This window comes from Capsicum annuum, chromosome 9 (genome assembly GCF_002878395.1).
Source record: "Capsicum annuum cultivar UCD-10X-F1 chromosome 9, UCD10Xv1.1, whole genome shotgun sequence".
NCBI classification, from domain to species: Eukaryota; Viridiplantae; Streptophyta; class Magnoliopsida; order Solanales; family Solanaceae; genus Capsicum; species Capsicum annuum.
In genome coordinates, this window is record NC_061119.1 from 49,058,324 (window position 1) to 49,075,876 (window position 17,553).

The 17,553-nt window shown below is 32.4% G+C and overlaps 1 protein-coding gene across 5 annotated transcripts; it reads right to left on the reverse strand.

Annotated features, from left to right (window-relative positions):
* Positions 1 to 3,745: 3,745 nt before the first annotated feature.
* Positions 3,746 to 11,289, reverse strand: LOC107842797 (acetyl-coenzyme A carboxylase carboxyl transferase subunit alpha, chloroplastic). 5 transcript variants are annotated; one of them, XM_016686824.2, is made up of 13 exons: positions 11,122 to 11,289; positions 10,803 to 10,847; positions 8,655 to 9,006; positions 8,476 to 8,550; positions 7,560 to 7,667; positions 7,273 to 7,433; positions 7,048 to 7,162; positions 6,812 to 6,966; positions 5,935 to 5,986; positions 5,786 to 5,854; positions 5,357 to 5,434; positions 4,162 to 5,281; positions 3,746 to 4,081 (listed from the first exon to the last, which is right to left on the reverse strand). In XM_016686824.2, exons 3-12 carry the CDS (start codon positions 8,994 to 8,996, stop codon positions 4,163 to 4,165), a joined length of 2,274 nt encoding a protein of 757 aa, XP_016542310.1. In that variant the 5' UTR covers positions 8,997 to 9,006; positions 10,803 to 10,847; positions 11,122 to 11,289; the 3' UTR covers positions 3,746 to 4,081; position 4,162. The 5 variants fall into 5 exon arrangements, with proteins under 5 accessions (XP_016542310.1, XP_016542311.1, XP_016542309.1 ...); XM_016686825.2 differs by lacking the exon at positions 10,803 to 10,847 and having other exon boundaries at positions 11,122 to 11,284; XM_016686823.2 differs by having other exon boundaries at positions 10,803 to 11,131.
* Positions 11,290 to 17,553: the final 6,264 nt, after the last annotated feature.

A 17,553-nucleotide genomic window follows, 5' to 3' on the forward strand; every position in this document is an offset into this window, starting at 1 on the left:
TGTACTTCATATAACAGGTTTGAGATCACATTCACACCTCCAAAACATATATAGCAATCACAAAATTTACAACAAAATAAATTGATACTTAGACCAAAAATAGAAGAAATGGTTACACTAAAAATAGTCCAGAATAATTGACTTTGACATTGAGCTTGATTTCTTACTCCTCTACATATCATTTGCTTTGACACAGTTCCTACAATAAGAAATGAAAAAAAATAGTTGTTCTTAGTATTATATTATAGTAAATTATAGTAGTAGTAAAATAAAAGGCGAGGAGTGAACCTTTGGTAGTAGCAAAGAAAATGGAGCATATATGCCTCAGTCTAGTGGAGATACGAACCGGCACAATGATACATGTAATTAGGACACTTCTGATTTGATCGATGAAGAAAGTCAAATTACTCCTAACTCCATCTTAGAAGATCTATTAGAATGCAGAGGTTCATCTTGCTCAAATAATGTCATGAGAAATTTTTTTATTTCACACTATGATCGTATGGTCAAAAATAAGAAAAAGAGCAGTGATTTTTTCCTTGGCCTTGTGCTTTCATTGAGCAATAGGAGAAAGGGAGACCCTCAAAGATCTTCACTTTCTTGAAAATAAAATAATAATAATAATATATACTAGTCAAATATCCTCAAACCTTTTGCATTTTTAAAACTGAAAAAAACACCCCCCCCCCACCCCCCCAAAAAAAAAAAAGATATGAGTAATTAAGAGGATATAATTATGAAATAAATATTAAAATTTTATTAGATTAAATTGTGAAAATAACTTTAAAAAAGGAGAAAAAATATAAATGTCAATGAAAATCATTGAGGGGTGCCATTCTCCTTTATATATATATACTAGTATACGTACCCATGCGATAAACAAATAATATTAAAATATTATTTTTAATTATTTAATATTGACATATCTCGTTCCAGCATACTAAATCATATTACTTTAAAAAATTTAAGTGTCACATTATTTATCAATAAGAAAATAATTTAGAAAAGAAAACAACTCTAACCCTAACCATCTCCACCCACGCCCCCTCTTCAATTTTAAATATAATAAATTATTTAATATTAAATAATTATTAATTTTGTTTTCGGAATTTTACCTTTATATTCTTAATAAATTAAAACATGTAATTACAATCCTTAGTTCCTTACCTTCATTTCATATTTTCATTTTTTTTGTTTTAATCTATCAATTGAACTTCAATAACTAACTACACTTTTTTATAAAATGATTTTATCTTTCAATTTCATTTCAAAGCACTTAATTATGTCAATTTCAAAATCTCTAATCCAAAATTTAAATTTGACCACTCTCAGTTCAATAAACAAAGCACATACAATTTAGAACTTTTTATAATTTTCAAATAAAGTTTAATTGCTCATAATTTTTTCATTGTTTAATTGTATCATTAATAATTTAAAGTATTTTATTTATACGTATTCTTATATCTTCTAAATAAATTTAATTAAAATCTCCTATACCCCTCTCAAAATCATCCATCCCATCACCCCTCAATTTTTATTTTATTCTTTTTAACTTCTAAGTTTTTTTCTTTACCCTACCCAACCTCCTACCCCAACTCGCCCTCCTGGATCCCCCAACAGCTAAAAGTTATTTATTTTATTTTTTCAATAAGAAATTTTTTTTCTTAACACCATCCACCCCACCATGAAACCCGCTTTTAAAAAAAAATATATTTTTAGAAAACTTTTTCTAACCCCAATTTTTTTTTAAATTCTTTAATTTATAATTTTTAAGAATCTTTTTTCCTATCCCACCCCAACTAAACCTACATTCACCCACCCCTACCTCCACCCCCTTACACCATTCCTACTTATTTCAATTCACTCCGTTCATATTTATCTCTTTGTCACTATTCATTTTTATTGTTTAGTATTAGAACTTATATATGCGTTTAGAAAAATATTTTTTATTTGCGTCGCAAACAAAAAATATAAGTAAGAAATAATTTGTTTTTTTTTTAAAATATTTTTCATGAAAATTATATTCCTTCATAATAACACATCCATAAAATCATTAAAAAAAAATGCAATAATAAAAGATAAGAATGATGTTACACAAAATCTTGAATTTTTTTTTTTATAAATAGGAAATATTATATATAAATGATAGTACTTTTGTTATTATTACTATTATTATTATTACTACTACTACTACTATTATTGTTATCTTATTGTTATTGTTGTTATTGTTATTGTTATTGTTATTGTTATTGTTGTTGTTGTTGTTATTGTTATTATTGTTATTGTTATTATTGTTATTATTGTTGTTATTATTGTTATTATTATTGTTGTTGTTATTGTTATTGTTGTTGTTGTTATTATTATTGTTCTTGTTGTTGTTATTATTGTAATTGTTGTTGTATACTGTTGTTATTATTGTTATTATTCTTGTTATTCTTGTTATTATTGTTATTATTCTTCTTCTTCTTCTTCTTATTATTATTATTCTTCTTCTTCTTCTTCTTCTTCTTCTTCTTCTTCTTATTATTATTATTATTATTATTATTATTATTATTATTACTACTACTATTATTACTACTACTATTACTACTAGTATTACTATTATTATTACTACTAGTATTACTACTATTATTACTACTATTATCAGAAAATAGTTAGAGTTTATTTAGGACTCTTCAACTATGGTTGCTAGGTTTAAGCTAATAAAAATCCTTTATTTTTCTTTTAAAGTATTATTATTTTCAAATTCAAATATATAATAAAGATTTTATTATATTTTCAAATTCAACTAATTATAAAGATTTTATTACAATACTTTTAAATTTGTCCTAAAAACTGCCACGTGGTTTCTCTGCATTTTACCACGTGGCTTCTTTTGGTGCTTCATCCTCTGCTTTATAATATATATAGATATATTGATTTGTAAGGTTTTATTTAGTATACATCTAAATTATTGATTGTCTTACAAACCTTCCAAAACTTGTTATTTTAATATGTTGAGTCTCCCCTCGTAGTTCACTTGGCACGAAAACTAAGTGCAAACTCAATAAGGTGCGTGAGGGACAAAATTTTTTGTCACATTATCTTATTCAATGGTAAAAAACTGAAAAATCATCATTTTTTTAAATTTTTTTCATAGTTTCAAAGCCCCATCTCTCTCCTCTTTCTATTTATTCTCCCTTCTCCACCATCACTTCCAAAATTTCTCAAAATAATTTCCTTTCAATATGAATTCTATGTTTTAAATCAAATCTCTAATCGAAATAGTAACTGGAATCTAGTATGAAGCACTAACCGGACAACCTCATATTTTCACACAAAGAAAACAAACAAAAAACACTTTTTTTAAAAAAATAATAGCTTACTTAATCAAAAATAATGCAATCCAAACATTAAATATTCACTCAAAGCTTCCAACTTTTCTCTATTTTGGAGCAGAGGAAAACTCAAAAATTTAACCCTTATTCACTAAAAGCTTACGCAAAAGCTTTTAGAGAGTGAAAGTGAGTGATTTTTGATATAGGGTAAATATAAAAGAGGGTATGATATTATTTATACACGTGGACATACACAGGCCATTATTCCACCGTATACGCATGTGTAGAGAAAGCACATGAGGTGGGGTTTAAGACAACCAGTACTAGTATAGGTAGTTTAGGTGTTCACTAAATAAAACATTACAAGTTCGGGGCTTTTTAAAACTACTCTCTAAAATCTATTCTGACTTTAAAAGATAAATATTGTATGGAGTATCAAAGCTAACATTTATAAGAACTCAACGAGTAGGTATTTTGCAGCATGTTCTCTCTCTTCGGACATATAATTTATACAATATGTCGCTGCTAGACAATGTTCATTAAAGGAACAGTTCAATCTAACTTAAAACTCTTAAAACAAATGTTAATTGTTCTAAAGAAACACAAAACAAAATCCAGAATAATGTAGCAGAGCCTAGTTTGAGGAAGGAGTTGCAAATTGAGTGCACCACGAAGTAAAAAAGGGCTCCAGCTTCTGCGTGCTGGTGTAGTTTGACAGATTTATCTTTTGCAAAAGCTAGTAGCTAACCAGCATCATGGTTGAACTGCAAAGAGCATAGAGTTATTTAATCATAGAGAAGCAGCGAAACAAACCAAGAAGTGAGGAGAAACTGTACAAACTCACATCAGGCAAAGCTACGATTTGCATCTACATTTACTTCTACTCCTGACTTGAAACCATCGTTATCTGCTAGCAAACTTCCGTTAGATCCTTCAGGGGATTCAACTATCTCTGCCTTCAGCCTCTCGTGCTTCTCCTTCAATTCTGGAAAACTCATAGCCTGTGCAAGACTTTGCTTTATTTGCTGTTCTAAGGACTGAATTTTTGCTTTTGACTCAGCATCTGCTGTCTTTCCAGCCTTCGCTACCTCTATCTTTAACAACTCAATCTTGTTTTTCAAATCTGTGGAGCTAACAATGTCTTCCATAACCGTCGTAATTTCATTGTTGAATTCATCAATTTTTCTCTTGGCCTCAGGAAGTGATGTTGGGCTGACATTCAAGCCTAGAGATTCGAAAACGCCAGCAAATTCTGTCTCCATTTCGTTCTTCAGTTGCACAATTTTCTCCTTTAGTCCCTGGTCTAGATCCATAGCTGTTGACACCCCAGTACTCTCGATTTCAGCCTTCAATTTGTCAAACTTCTCCTTCAAATCAGGGCGATTCATGACTTCTTTCAACCTCTTATTGATCTCCTCCTTCAACTTGTTTACCTTGCTATTTTTCTCCGAGAGTTTCTGAGCTTCAGACATTTCTTGTAACATATCAAGCTTATTCTTTAGACTAGCATAATTTGGAGCAGCAGAAATGTTTCTGTTGAATTCGTCCTTAAGCTGGTCAAGCTTTTCCTTCAGAACAGGATGTATTGACTGGTCGTTTGAGTTCCTTGTTTTTGCAAATTCTTCTCGCGCCATGACAAATTTTTCCTCCAACCCAAAAGCTTTAGCAGCCTCAGAAAATTCAAAATCGATTTCTCTTCTTAATTTTTTTATCATCTCATTCAAGCCTAACTCTGGAATCTTTCCAGTCGATTCTTTTGCTTTCAGGATCTCTTGCTTCAATTTTTCAACCTCATCCATTAACTCCACATCCGGAATCCCAGGTGGAAGAATAGGTTCTTCTTTCTTTTTCATGTTGACCTTCCTTTTTGGATCAATGGGAACTCCCTCCTGGAAGCCACCAAGTTTTCGGAACTTAAGCATCCTGTGCCTTAACAACTCTTGGGTGTCCATTTTCGTAAGTTCCTACAAGGATGGATTGTGTGTTAGCAACTTAGCTTAAAGTAAAGTATCAGGAAATAGAGATCTTGATATACTTACATCCATTGATTCTTCAATTGCAATTTTTATCTGCTGTGAAGTCCAATATGGATCAGCATGTGCACCACCAAGAGGCTCCTGCAACACGATATAAATCATTATTTACCGCAGATAAAAGTGAATCACTCTTCCGTCTCAAATGACATTTATACGCCCAAAATTACCAATTTTCAAGGAATAGTTCGCAAGGCAGATAATAAGCAATATAGTAATTTAAATTACCAAAAAAAATTATGAAACTTTAGTTATGACTTTGCAAGAGATTGCAAGGGCTAGAAATTGAAAGCAACTGGCAGTCAGAGAAATTCACATTTTCTTCTTTTACTTTTTTGTCTTTTAAATTTGCTAATTAATTGGAACAAAACACAAGTAATAATGAAGAATGAGAAGTTGATCAATTAGCCAAATAGAGCAATGAGGAAATATTACAGGGATGGAACCATCGGCAATTTGAAGCCTGCACAGCTCTTGAGCAGTTATCTTGAGTTTCTCAGCAGCCTGAAATGAAATGAAGCATACTCAGCAACAATTTTCACAGCTTTGCTTGATTAACAATTCTAATTTTTAACTATAGCAACCTTAGGAGAAGCTTTTGCGGTCTTCCATAAAATTGCTGCACATGCTTCCGGGCTGTGAATTACAAGTGAGATATGAAATCAACATACATCACTATTTACTATGATATCAAGAACAATATACATAAAAGTGGATCTGACCAGGTAAATTAAAAGTAACAAAATTGAAGTACCAAAACAATCTGATTTACGGATTAAGGGTGCATTACAAGAAGATATTCACCAACTGTATTTCCTTTTTGATAGTCATATTGCCAGAAAGAAGATTGCCCTCCCAGGTTTGTTTTCCACACAGCTTAATGATTTAAAATAGGGTCGATAGTCCACCAAGCTTATTGATTTAAAATAGGGTCAGTAGTCCACCAAAACTAAGAACATAAGGAATATGGATTCAATGATTCAGCATTACAACAAACCAAACATAGATTATGCTTGTCAAGTATTTGTTGTCTTGTGTTTCATAGATATGAGTTGATGTATTGAATTTGTTTCAGAAGTAGACATGGCCTACCACCTTCAAAATTGAAGAGCTGAAACTACAATTTTCTATTTTATTTATTTATTCATTTTTTAAGATAAACTGGTGTTTGAGCCAACTTGTGCACACCTTGACTATTCTGTCAGGTACCTGCTACCTTCCACCTAACTCACACCAGCGAAGATTCTGGGTTTCAATGCTGGCCAAGGCTTAGGTGGATGAGAAGCTGAAGCTGTGAATTGATAGGATAGTTTCATGAGAGCTTATGATTATAAAGGAAAGGATGATGGTCATTCACCACAAAATTAGCCTACAAGCAGTATACAGATATCTACATCCATCTCAAAATTATATCTGATAACACTAATTTGTTCATAGTAAAGTCAACAGTTTGAGAGGCACCTGGCAACATAGAAGACAGCATTTTCAAGCATTAACAATTTATTAGCACAACCAATAGCCAGAGCTCCACCAGAACCTCCTTCTCCCATTACAATAGAAATAATTGGTACTTTCAAACCAAACATAGTCCTTAAGTTATGAGCTATGGCTTCCCCCTGCATGCAAGAAATACAAACTATTCAGTTAGCACTAACCAATGGGGAAAATGTATGCTATAGCAAAGTTGTGTTACATACTTGGCCTAGTTCCTCTGATTTGAGGTCAGCATATGCCCCTGGTGTGTCAATGAAAGTGATAATTGGGAATCCGTGATGATCAGCATAGTACATCATTCGCAGAGCCTTCCTATAACTGTTTAACAAGTATTTTTTCTTACTATTGTAGGCTCTCATACAAAAAAGGGGTGGAGCTAAACTCCTACAAAAATATTCCAAGCTCAAACATAACGGAACCACACATACCCATGGGGTGTAGGCATCCCAAAGTTACGTTGTATGTTCTCCTTTGTGTTTCGCCCTTTTTGATGACCCATGAACATATAGCTTCTACCATTTATTGTGCCAAGGCCTGTGACAATGGCAGGATCGTCATACCCAGCTCGGTCACCATGAAGCTCCACAAACTGCAAGATAGGCAATTATGATTTTACATTGTTAGAATTTCCAACAGCAATAATGGAGAGGAGAACAGAAATAGAGTGCAATTTTAAGTTTATTGGTGAGAAATAAAGACATTGAATTTATTTGACCTTCTCAGTAATATTAAAGACATGATCAAGGAAAGTTGGCCTGTTAGGATGCCTTGCAATATTCACTCTCTGTATAGGAGTCAGATGTGTGTATAGATCTTTTAGAGCCTGAAAAGGAAGGTAAAGATGTCATCATTACCAGCAACACTATATTGTTAGCTAAGATAATTTGACCTTCAAGGTAAGAGCTAATAAAATGGTCTCACATTCATAACTTTGTACAAACATCAAAAAAGAACAAAAAAGCAAGTAGCACAAACACGAATATTTTCTATCCTTTATCCAAGCATCCAACACAAAATCAAACAGTAGACAGTTCTATTACAAAAAGTTCAATTCTTTATTAGAGATCAGAATATTATTATTTCCATGTGGCTTTCCTAGATTGCCCTAGTTGTCTTCTTAAGTTCCCCCTAACATGCGTTTGAAAAATATACATCCTTTAGAGAGCATTAAATGATGATGATGATGATGATGCACTCAGAAGTGAATTCACTAAAGGACCAACATTAGTTTCTCCACAACTGGTAACGTTTACATGGATTAAGACATATTTCTAGTAATGCAACAAAAATTTCTCATGAAAAAAAAGGGAAGCTCTGTCCAAATTTTGCTCTTTCTTTTTCTTCGATAATGATTATAGTAAAATACTTTAATTCATGTATAACATATTTTTCACAAAATAGCACACCTCTGCAAAAAATTTCTTAATGTGGGCATGACATTATAAATACTTTCTCATGGTATCAAACTATGAATACTGAAACTCAAAATAATCTGAAAAAGGAGTCTAGAAGGAGGATAGTGGAAACCCCTATAACACAAGTAATGCTTTCTTAATTAAAGAAGTACAATAAGCAACCAAAAACCAATATTTTGTTCTTTAATAAGTGGAAGGCCATTTATTCATTCAAACCTGTAGATATTTGTTCTCGAGTGAGATAATTTGATCACTGAAATCCAACCCAGTTTCATTTGCCATCTTCTGAACCTGTATTCGAGAAACAGTTACAATTGAAAAATTGCTCAATGTTCTATTTTGGTATCAGAGATAATCTTGAGACAAGAATTATGGCATTAGGTCATGAAACCTACATCAATGATTTTTTTCTGCAGATCCATAAGAGGTTTCTCAAAATCCAATGTCACCGGCTTTTGCTTTTCTTTCAATGGCTTGAAAGGTGATAAATGACTGAGGACCCCACCCTTGACATTAAGGTCAGGATCCTCTGGCCAGGGGTACTCGTGCTTCTTTACCTTTCTAACCTTTGCAGAGACAGTAAAATCTCTCTTTTTAGAACCCAATCGTGCTCTCCCCAAGGCTTTCAATGGCACACCACAAACACCATTTCTTGAGCTACGAAGAACGTCTGAAGCTGAAGTTTGAGAAGCCAAACTTCCACTGAATGCCACGGGAGGATGTGAAGTTGAAGCCATTCTCCAGTTTCTGCAAATAGGTTAACATAATCAAATTTTATTTAAAGAAGGGAAAGTTCACAAAATTAGAATCTAAGAGATTATAGCCATCAATGACACGTTTGTGAAATCAACTAGCTTCAAATCAATGTCTACATTTCAATTGGCTACTTTTAAGCATACACGAAACTAGCAAACAAAAATTTCACTAAACAATAGTTAGACCTATCACCTAGCTATGAGAGAAGCATATCCAGAGGCTAAGAGGCTATGTTGCTCGGACTCTCCAAAAAGGTTGTTGGACCTTCAAAAAATGATGTCATACCCATGTCGGATCTTCCAAAAGTGCACTACTTTTGAAGGATCCGACACACACCTGTCGATATTTTTTAAAGAGTCCGAGCAACATAGTCCAAAGGCTAATCAAAGATCTATTTTTTAATGCACCCTTCAACAATAAACTTAAAATTGAATTATATACAGTTATTAAATCAATCAAACAGTTACCCTGCAGGAGCTAAGGGGTGGCAGGAAAAACCACCTAAAATTAGTAACATACATAAATATACACCAAATTAACATGGTTCAGCATTTTCGAGGTAACAGATACTGTTTCATAACATGACGTGCACTCACATCAACTTTATAATCAATCAACAAATCAATAAACTCAAAATCAAACTACACACAGTTGTTATATCAATCACAAACAGTTACCCTTATAGAGTAAAGAGATTGCAGGAAAAAGCACATAACTAATAACATACACAAGTAAACACCAAATTTTACATCAAGGATCAGCATTTCAAGGCAATTGGTTCTGTTCCATAACATAAAGTGCACTAAAGTCAACACAAGCATCACTCAGTCAACTATACCTCAATATAAAACTAGTCAAGGACCCACTTTACGAATCCTCTATATCCACTCTGCTCTGTTCAGGTACATTTTATCCAATACTGTTAAATAACAGAATAATATTCATTGAATATAAGAAATTTCCATAATTTGACTATTTTTACACTGGAATACTAGATACTAGAAACTCTAAGCTTGCTCGAGTAATAATAACGAAATTAGGGAACTTTCAATACACGAACATTACGAAGTTAACATCCTTATAAGCTTAGCAAATTAATAAAACGAAATCACAGGTCTACAACAAAAATCAATCAAATCAATCAGTCAACCAATCAACTATTGTCTCAATCTAAAACTAATTGAGTTAATCCAATCCTCTATTTCCACCCGCTCTCTTATTCAGGCACATTTCATCCAATACCGTTTTACCAACTAGATATTCATTAAAACAAGGATTCATCATTGTTAGACTAACTTTAAAATATGCTAAGCTCATATAGGTACACAAATACAAACAAACAATTTTTACATTTACATTACAAAATAGAGAGCCACGCTAACAAGATTAGTAAATTAATTAAAGTAAAATCACATGTATACAGCTAAAATAAATAAACCAGTCAAACAATCAACTCTCCTTCAATCTAAAACTAATCGAGCTAATCATCTTTACCAATCCTTTATATCCACATTCCATCCTATACTGTTAAAAATAACAGCGTGATATTCATTAATACAAGGATTCATCGTAATTAAACTAATTCTATACTAGAACCAACTATTTTAAGCTCACATAGGTACAGAGACACAAACAAACAAATAAATAAAAGTTTTAATTGAATGAAAAATACAAAATAGAGCACCACGCTAACAAGATAGTGAATTAACTAAATGAAATCACAGGTTTATAGCTAAACTAAATCAAATTAAACAGAAAATTAATGATCAAAAGAGGGGAAAACAAACCAGAAAATCAAGAGAATGAAAGCTCCAGATTTAGCCAAGAGAGATCTGAGAAGTCGATGAGAGATTTAGTAGTTTTAAGGAGAAGAGAACATCGAGAAGATCGAAAATTTAGAAAAGAAGGCCTTAGGTTTATTTAATAAACAACAAAATAAATCAGTGTGTGTATAGATGTAGATAAAAGTTATGTAGAAGCAGCTTATTATGAGTGTTGATTTCGATACTTCTTATGCTGAGGACAGAACAAAAAATAGAAAAAGAAAAAAAGGAGCAAGGGCAAATTGGGAAGTGTAAATAATTACAAGAATAAAAAAAAACCTACCAGTGTGCTCGTGTTACAGCTTTTCTTGGTTTGGTCGTTGAACTGGAGTTTGAAGCAGCGCTTCTCAAATCTGCTGTGCCACTGACGTTTGTCTTTTTGTGCACATGTACGACATCCATTGCTTTTAAGCTCGTTCAGTTAGAGGAAGGGATGAAGGATAATTAACCTGGAATTAATTTTAGGATGAATTTATTTTATATTTGGTTGAAATGTATAAAATAATTAATTATCTTATAATTATAATATTAATGTTATTTTACTTTGAGGGTGGAATAACTAATTCTTAAATAGTAGCTAATTTCAAAATAAGTTGTTTCTCCATAAGACGATCCCTTATTTTATTTTATTTTATGAAATATTCATTACAACAAAAATTATTTAAAAAAAAAAATTGTTCGGCTTGTATTGTTGATTCATAAAATAAAACATTGCTTATTTTACTTGTAACAGTCTAAATTGCTTTTTTTTTTTTTTTAAATGTGATGTTGTATATTATGATTATTTGTTATTGTTGGAGAAAGTTGGTGTTTTCGACATGAATAAAAATATTTTTTTTATATATTTTTAATTTTCTTAAATGTTCAGTTGATTAAAATTGTTGAAAAACATTTCTGTAAAAAAAATAATGTTTTAAAAATGAAGAAAATGATTTTTCTATTGAAAATAGGGAAACAAATTTCACGAGTTACATTTTGTGTTAATTGTATTTTTTCCATTCTCCAACACACCTCTCTTCGCCTCCCACTTTTGTAGGCCCAATCCCCACCACTAGGGGGCGAACCTACGTCCATTTTCTGGTACTCCGATACTATTTAAATCTGATACAGATCAGGTATAATTATACAAAAAATATGTAAAAAGGACATAAATTTTAGAAAATCACCTTAGAAACTAAGAAGATAGTTAGGTGTTTGATTTCTAGACGGAACCTTAAAGTTTTAGGCATTAACATATGTGTTCGAACCTCCTGAACAACCAGGAACCCTAAAACCTGGGGCCGCCACTGCCCAACACCCACACCTTTTCCCTTTATTCCCCACCTCCCAAACATTTATTTAGAGGTAAATCAAAAAAATATGAAGAAGTGATTAAATAGGATATGACACAACTTCAGGCTAATTGAGAATATGACCTAGATAAAAAGGTACGAATGTTGATAATTAGAGTAGAAGGTAGCCATATTTCTATTTGATGGAATGTATCACTGATCTTGGCCATATTCATTCTCTACTTGCCTCATGAATAGTTATTATCTCAACATGACTTGAATAAGTAGCAACGATAGACTGCTTTGTAGATCGTCATGACATAGCAGTACCTCCGTATGTAAACACATTGCCTGTTTGAGATCTTGCTATGTGGGAGGGGAAGGGATAACCTCCTCCTCTCTGCTTAACAATATTAGTATTACTAGTCAAGTGTACGTACTTTGCACGTGTGTATGGAGATAATAATAAGTGTATATAAAAGAATAAATTTTTATTATTTATATCGAACAATATACTTGATCCGCCTTTAAAAATCCTGCTTTTATGAATCAGATCCATTTAAAGTCACGTAAGGCTAATTTCTTGACAAAGAAAAACTTATCCTTCAAAAGATCTCCTACTTCTCTCTTTTCATATTGCTCATGTCAAGGCACGTAAAATCACATTCCATTTCATGTATCTTCTCATTCAAGACAAATAATTATAAATTATAAAATAAAGATATGGACAAAAAATTAAAAAAAAAATGATATATTGAAATATTAATTATTTAATATTATACTTTGAAAGGAAAAATATATTTTAGAGTCTTGATGACGATACAACGTAAAATGAGCAATTCAAATTATCCCTTATGAAAGAATGAAATCGGTTATAAATTTGATTTATCAACGCATGAAATCTCTAATTACCATTATATTTTATCTTCTAGAATCTAGCCAACTAATGACTTTGTTTAATACTTGTTTGACACTATGATTTGCTTACTATTATGAGAAATCATAAATTTCACTTTATTTTTATCTCAATAGTTTTTTTTTGATAATGTAAGTATGATTTTGACAAAAGAGTATCAACATGAATTACGCCTTAATAAAAAGTAGAACTCATATGAATAAAAAATGAAATTTAGAATTTAAAAAACATATCTTAAATTCACTTGTAATCGATTAGAAGTTTTGTCCGCATGTTTCACATAAATCTTTCTTCATCTGCACAAACATATTAAAGAATCAATCAATAATGATTTATTTACAAAGACAAATACAATAATAAAAGGTTATGAAAAAATTGTCTTAGAAGCTAAAAGATTTTCAATTTTGTTAAGCCTAATTTAAAGCAACAATAAAAAAAGACGAACTTATTTTGAAGGTAAATTTAAACAAACAAACAAACAAAAAAAAGACATCAAATATAAAAGCTTAAAACCCCAAACGAACTTATTTGCAATCAAAATAAAACGTTGAAAAAGGTAAAAAAGAATTTAATGTGATTCTTTACATATATTATTTTAGGACTGTTAGTTTATTTTCATATATTTTAGGATTCATAAATATTTTAAGATTCATATATTTTATGTAGTTTAGGATTCTTAATCTTTTCATATATTTATTTTATCAGGGTTTTCCCATATATTTTAGGAGTGTTTGATTTAATAATTTAATAATTGAAGAAAATAGGTGAAAAGACGATTTTGTCTATTTGCAGAGTGTTTTAATGAAGGGCAAAAGTTTGAATCATTTTTCTAAGGGTATTCACACTTTTAATAGATTATATAGATATATAGATATAGATATTGATTATAGATTGTAGATTATAGATTATAGATTATAGATATAGATTATTTAGTAATCGTTTGTTCAATGTATATTGTTATATGTTGCATACTTGCTTTTTCTTTTGTAGTCATATTTTTCCTTCAAACTTGCTTAAAAAATTTCTCTTTTTAGTCAAGGGTCTATCGAAAAAAACCTCTCTACCGATGAAGATAGGGGTAAAGCCAACATATATTCTACTCTCCTTATATATCATTTGTGGGATTACAATGGACATATTGTTGTTTTGGGGTGCTTTTAAAATAATATTTTTTACTTACGTATATCAAACACATAATCAAAAAAATAAAAACAAAAAACTCATTTATTTTCCTAAGATATACCCAACACACCCGAAATTAGAATGTTTAATCAATATGAGAAATATATGTTCTTTTAAAACGTTTTAATCATATATATTTATGTCGCGATAAGGACATCAAATTCATATGCACGTACTAACAAGAAGTTATATTTATCACTAATTTTTCTCTTAGTTATTTGAATTAAAAAGATTGATTGTTACACACTTCTTTTCTTCGGGATAACTAAAGCTTAAAATATTTAGAATCACATGTGTTTGATCTCGTATTTGATTAATTTAGATATGTGCAACCTTTTGAATAACTATTTGAACAAGTTTGCAAATTGATATAATCATGCAAAAATCTTTTATACAAGTTATCATTGTGTGATGGATGTGATTATTCTTTTCTTAAGAGGTTTTAATTCATTCATAGGTATTGGTAATAAATGTTTTCTTTGAACTAACTTTATACGACATGAATTCAAATCAGTCGGACACCAAAATCAAATGAAAAAACCAAAAAGAAAAAAGTTTAGAAGTACTTAACTATTGATGTGAACATTTTGTCAACTACTTTTTACACATTTTGTCCCTTTTTGGGGTCGGTTGAGGGCACAATTTGGTACAAGTGATTACAAAAAGGTTTGACAATTTAGGACAAGTTATTGCAACACACTTGTTTGCGATTATCCTCTAAAGCCTATATAAATAAATGGGCGAAATGGTTACTGGACCTTGTACTTGTTTCCATTTATAAAGTGGACATTTGAAAAAAAAAAGTGTGTTGCTATTACTAGGAATCAAACTCACGCCACTTCAGGCATCAAAGTGCTTAAGTTCCATACCAAAGTCAATACCTAACAATCATTTTTGTCTATGGGTGCTTAATAATAAATTAAAAAACTGATTTTACTGTATTTTCTAGATTGTTTTGCTAAAATTGTAACTTTAGCTTTGTCTAGTGTGACAAGGATAGCTTAGAAGGGTGCATTTTATTCGGGTCCTAAGAGTATTATATCTTATGTTCAAGCTTGTAAATTGGTTGAGACGGGATGCTTATCTTACTTGTTCCGTATTCGTGACACCAGTGTTGATTTGCCTCCTTCCTTGGATTCTATGAATGTCGTCCGTCAGTATTGATGTTGAGCCGGGCACCAAGCCCATTTCTATTCCTTCTTATAGGATGCCGATTGTGATTTAGAGATTAGGGGTTGAGAAGTTGTATGTTAAGTTCTCTAAGTGCGAGTTTTGGTTGGAGCCTGTTTATTTCTTGGGTCATGTGGTGACTAAGGAAGGTATTATAGTTGATCCAACCAAGGTTGCAACAGTTCAAGATTGAGCTAGACCTACTTCACCAACTGAGATTCAGAGTTTTATTGTCTTGGTATGTCATTATCGGTATTTTGTTGAGGGTTTTTCATCCCTTGCAGCTCCATCGACCAAGTTGACTCAGAAGAAGATTTCCTTCCAGTGGTCTGTTGCTTGTGAAGCGAGCTTTCAAAAGCTCAAGGATTTATTGATATCATCTCCTATATTGTCTTTGTCCAAGGAGGGCATGGGGTTTATTATCTTTTCAAATGCTTCAGGTGTTGGGTTAGGTGTTGTGTTGATGCAGGAAAGCATGATAATTACGTATGTGTCTCGTTAATATTAGAACCTCATAAGAGGAACTATCCTACCCATGATTTAAAGATGTGCACAGTTGTGTTTGCCTTGAAGTTGTGGAGGCACTACTTGTATGGAGTTCGTTGTAAGATCTTCTCAGATCATCGTAGCCTTCAGTACTTCTTCACCCAGCGAGATCTTCATATGTGGTAGCGTCGTTGGCTTGAGTTGCTTAAGGATTATGACTTGACTATTTTCTTTTATCCGGGCAAGGCTAATGTGGTTGTGGATGCCTTGAGCCAAAAGTCGACTAGCATGGGTAGCTTGCGCATCTTTTGATCCAGAAGAGGCCTTTGGACTTAGAGGTTTAGTCTTTAGCTAACCAGATGGTTAGACTTGATATTTTGACATTGGGATGTGTTTTGGCATTTATGGAGGTTACATCTTTTTTGATGGAGCAGATTCGAGCTCATCTGTTTGACGATGTTGGATTAAGGTTGATTCACGATAAGATATTGAGTAGGGAGACTAAGGAAGCCTCAGTTAATTTAGATGGAGTTTTAAGGATTGGGGGCTGAGTTTGTGTGCTGAGAGTGGTGATTGGATTAGGTTGATCTTGGAGGAGGCCCATTGTTCCAGATATTCTATCCATTCAGGTGTGACTAAGATGTATCATGATTTAAGACAGCACTACTGGTGGGGTGTTATGAGGCGAGATATAGAAGATTTTATGGCTCATTACCTATGTTTCCAGCAGGTGAAGGCCGAGCATATAAGACCTGGTGGTTTGGTTCAGAGGTTACTCATTCCCGAGTGAAAGTGGGAACGAATCACTATAGACTTTGTGACTGAGTAGCCTTGTACTTCTCATGGTTTTGATAGTGTTTGGGTCATCGTGGATCGATTGACCAAGTTATCTTATTTTATTCTGGTTCAGGTCTCATTCAGTTCTGACAGGTTAGCCCATATCTTTATTTGTGAGATTATGCGTCGGCATGGTGCGTCGGTGTCCATTTTTTCAGATTGAGGTTTTGTGTTCATATCTCACTTTTGGAAGGCTTTTCAGGATAAGTTGGGTACTTGGGTTGATCTTAGCATAGTATTTCACCTCCAGATTGATGGTCAGATAGAGCGAACTACCCAGGTTTTGGAGGATATGCTCTGCGTATGCGTGATGGATGTTGGTGGCCACTGGAAGCAGCATTTGGCTTTATCAGAGTTTGTATATAATAATAACTACCATTCTGGTGTTGATATGACTTCTTTTGAGGAGTTGTATGATATGCATTGTCACTCCCCAATGGATTGGTTTAATGTTTCAGAGGTGAGACCTCGAGTTGTGTGCTTGCTTTGTGAGTCTTTAGATAGAGTTCGAGTCTTTTAGGATAAAATTAAACGGCTCAGAGTATGCAGAAGTGCTATATTGATCGTAGACTTCGTTCCTTGAGATTTGGTATTGGTGATTGTGTTTTCTTTTGAGTTTCACCCATGAAGGGTGTGATGAGGTTTGGAAAGAAGGGCAAGCTTAGCTTTGGGTATATTGGTCCATTTGAGATTCTTCGGACTGTTGGTGATGTGGCTTATGAGTTGGATTTTCCCTCTTATCTATCAACTATTCATCCAGTTTTTTATATTTTTATGTTCTTCGCTATATTCCTGATAAGTCTCATGTCATTCATTGGGAGTCGGTTTAGTTAGATGAGCGGTTGTTCTTTGT

Coding starts and splice junctions, on each gene's coding strand:
- LOC107842797 (XM_016686824.2), bottom strand. CDS start 8,996: ATGGCTTCAACTTCACATCCTCCCGTGGCATTCAGTGGAAGTTTGGCT. Junction 8,551..8,654: donor TGCAGAAAAAAATCATTGAT/GTAGGTTTCATG, acceptor TCTCGAATACAG/GTTCAGAAGATGGCAAATGA. Junction 5,855..5,934: donor CCGCAAAAGCTTCTCCTAAG/GTTGCTATAGTT, acceptor ATTTCATTTCAG/GCTGCTGAGAAACTCAAGAT.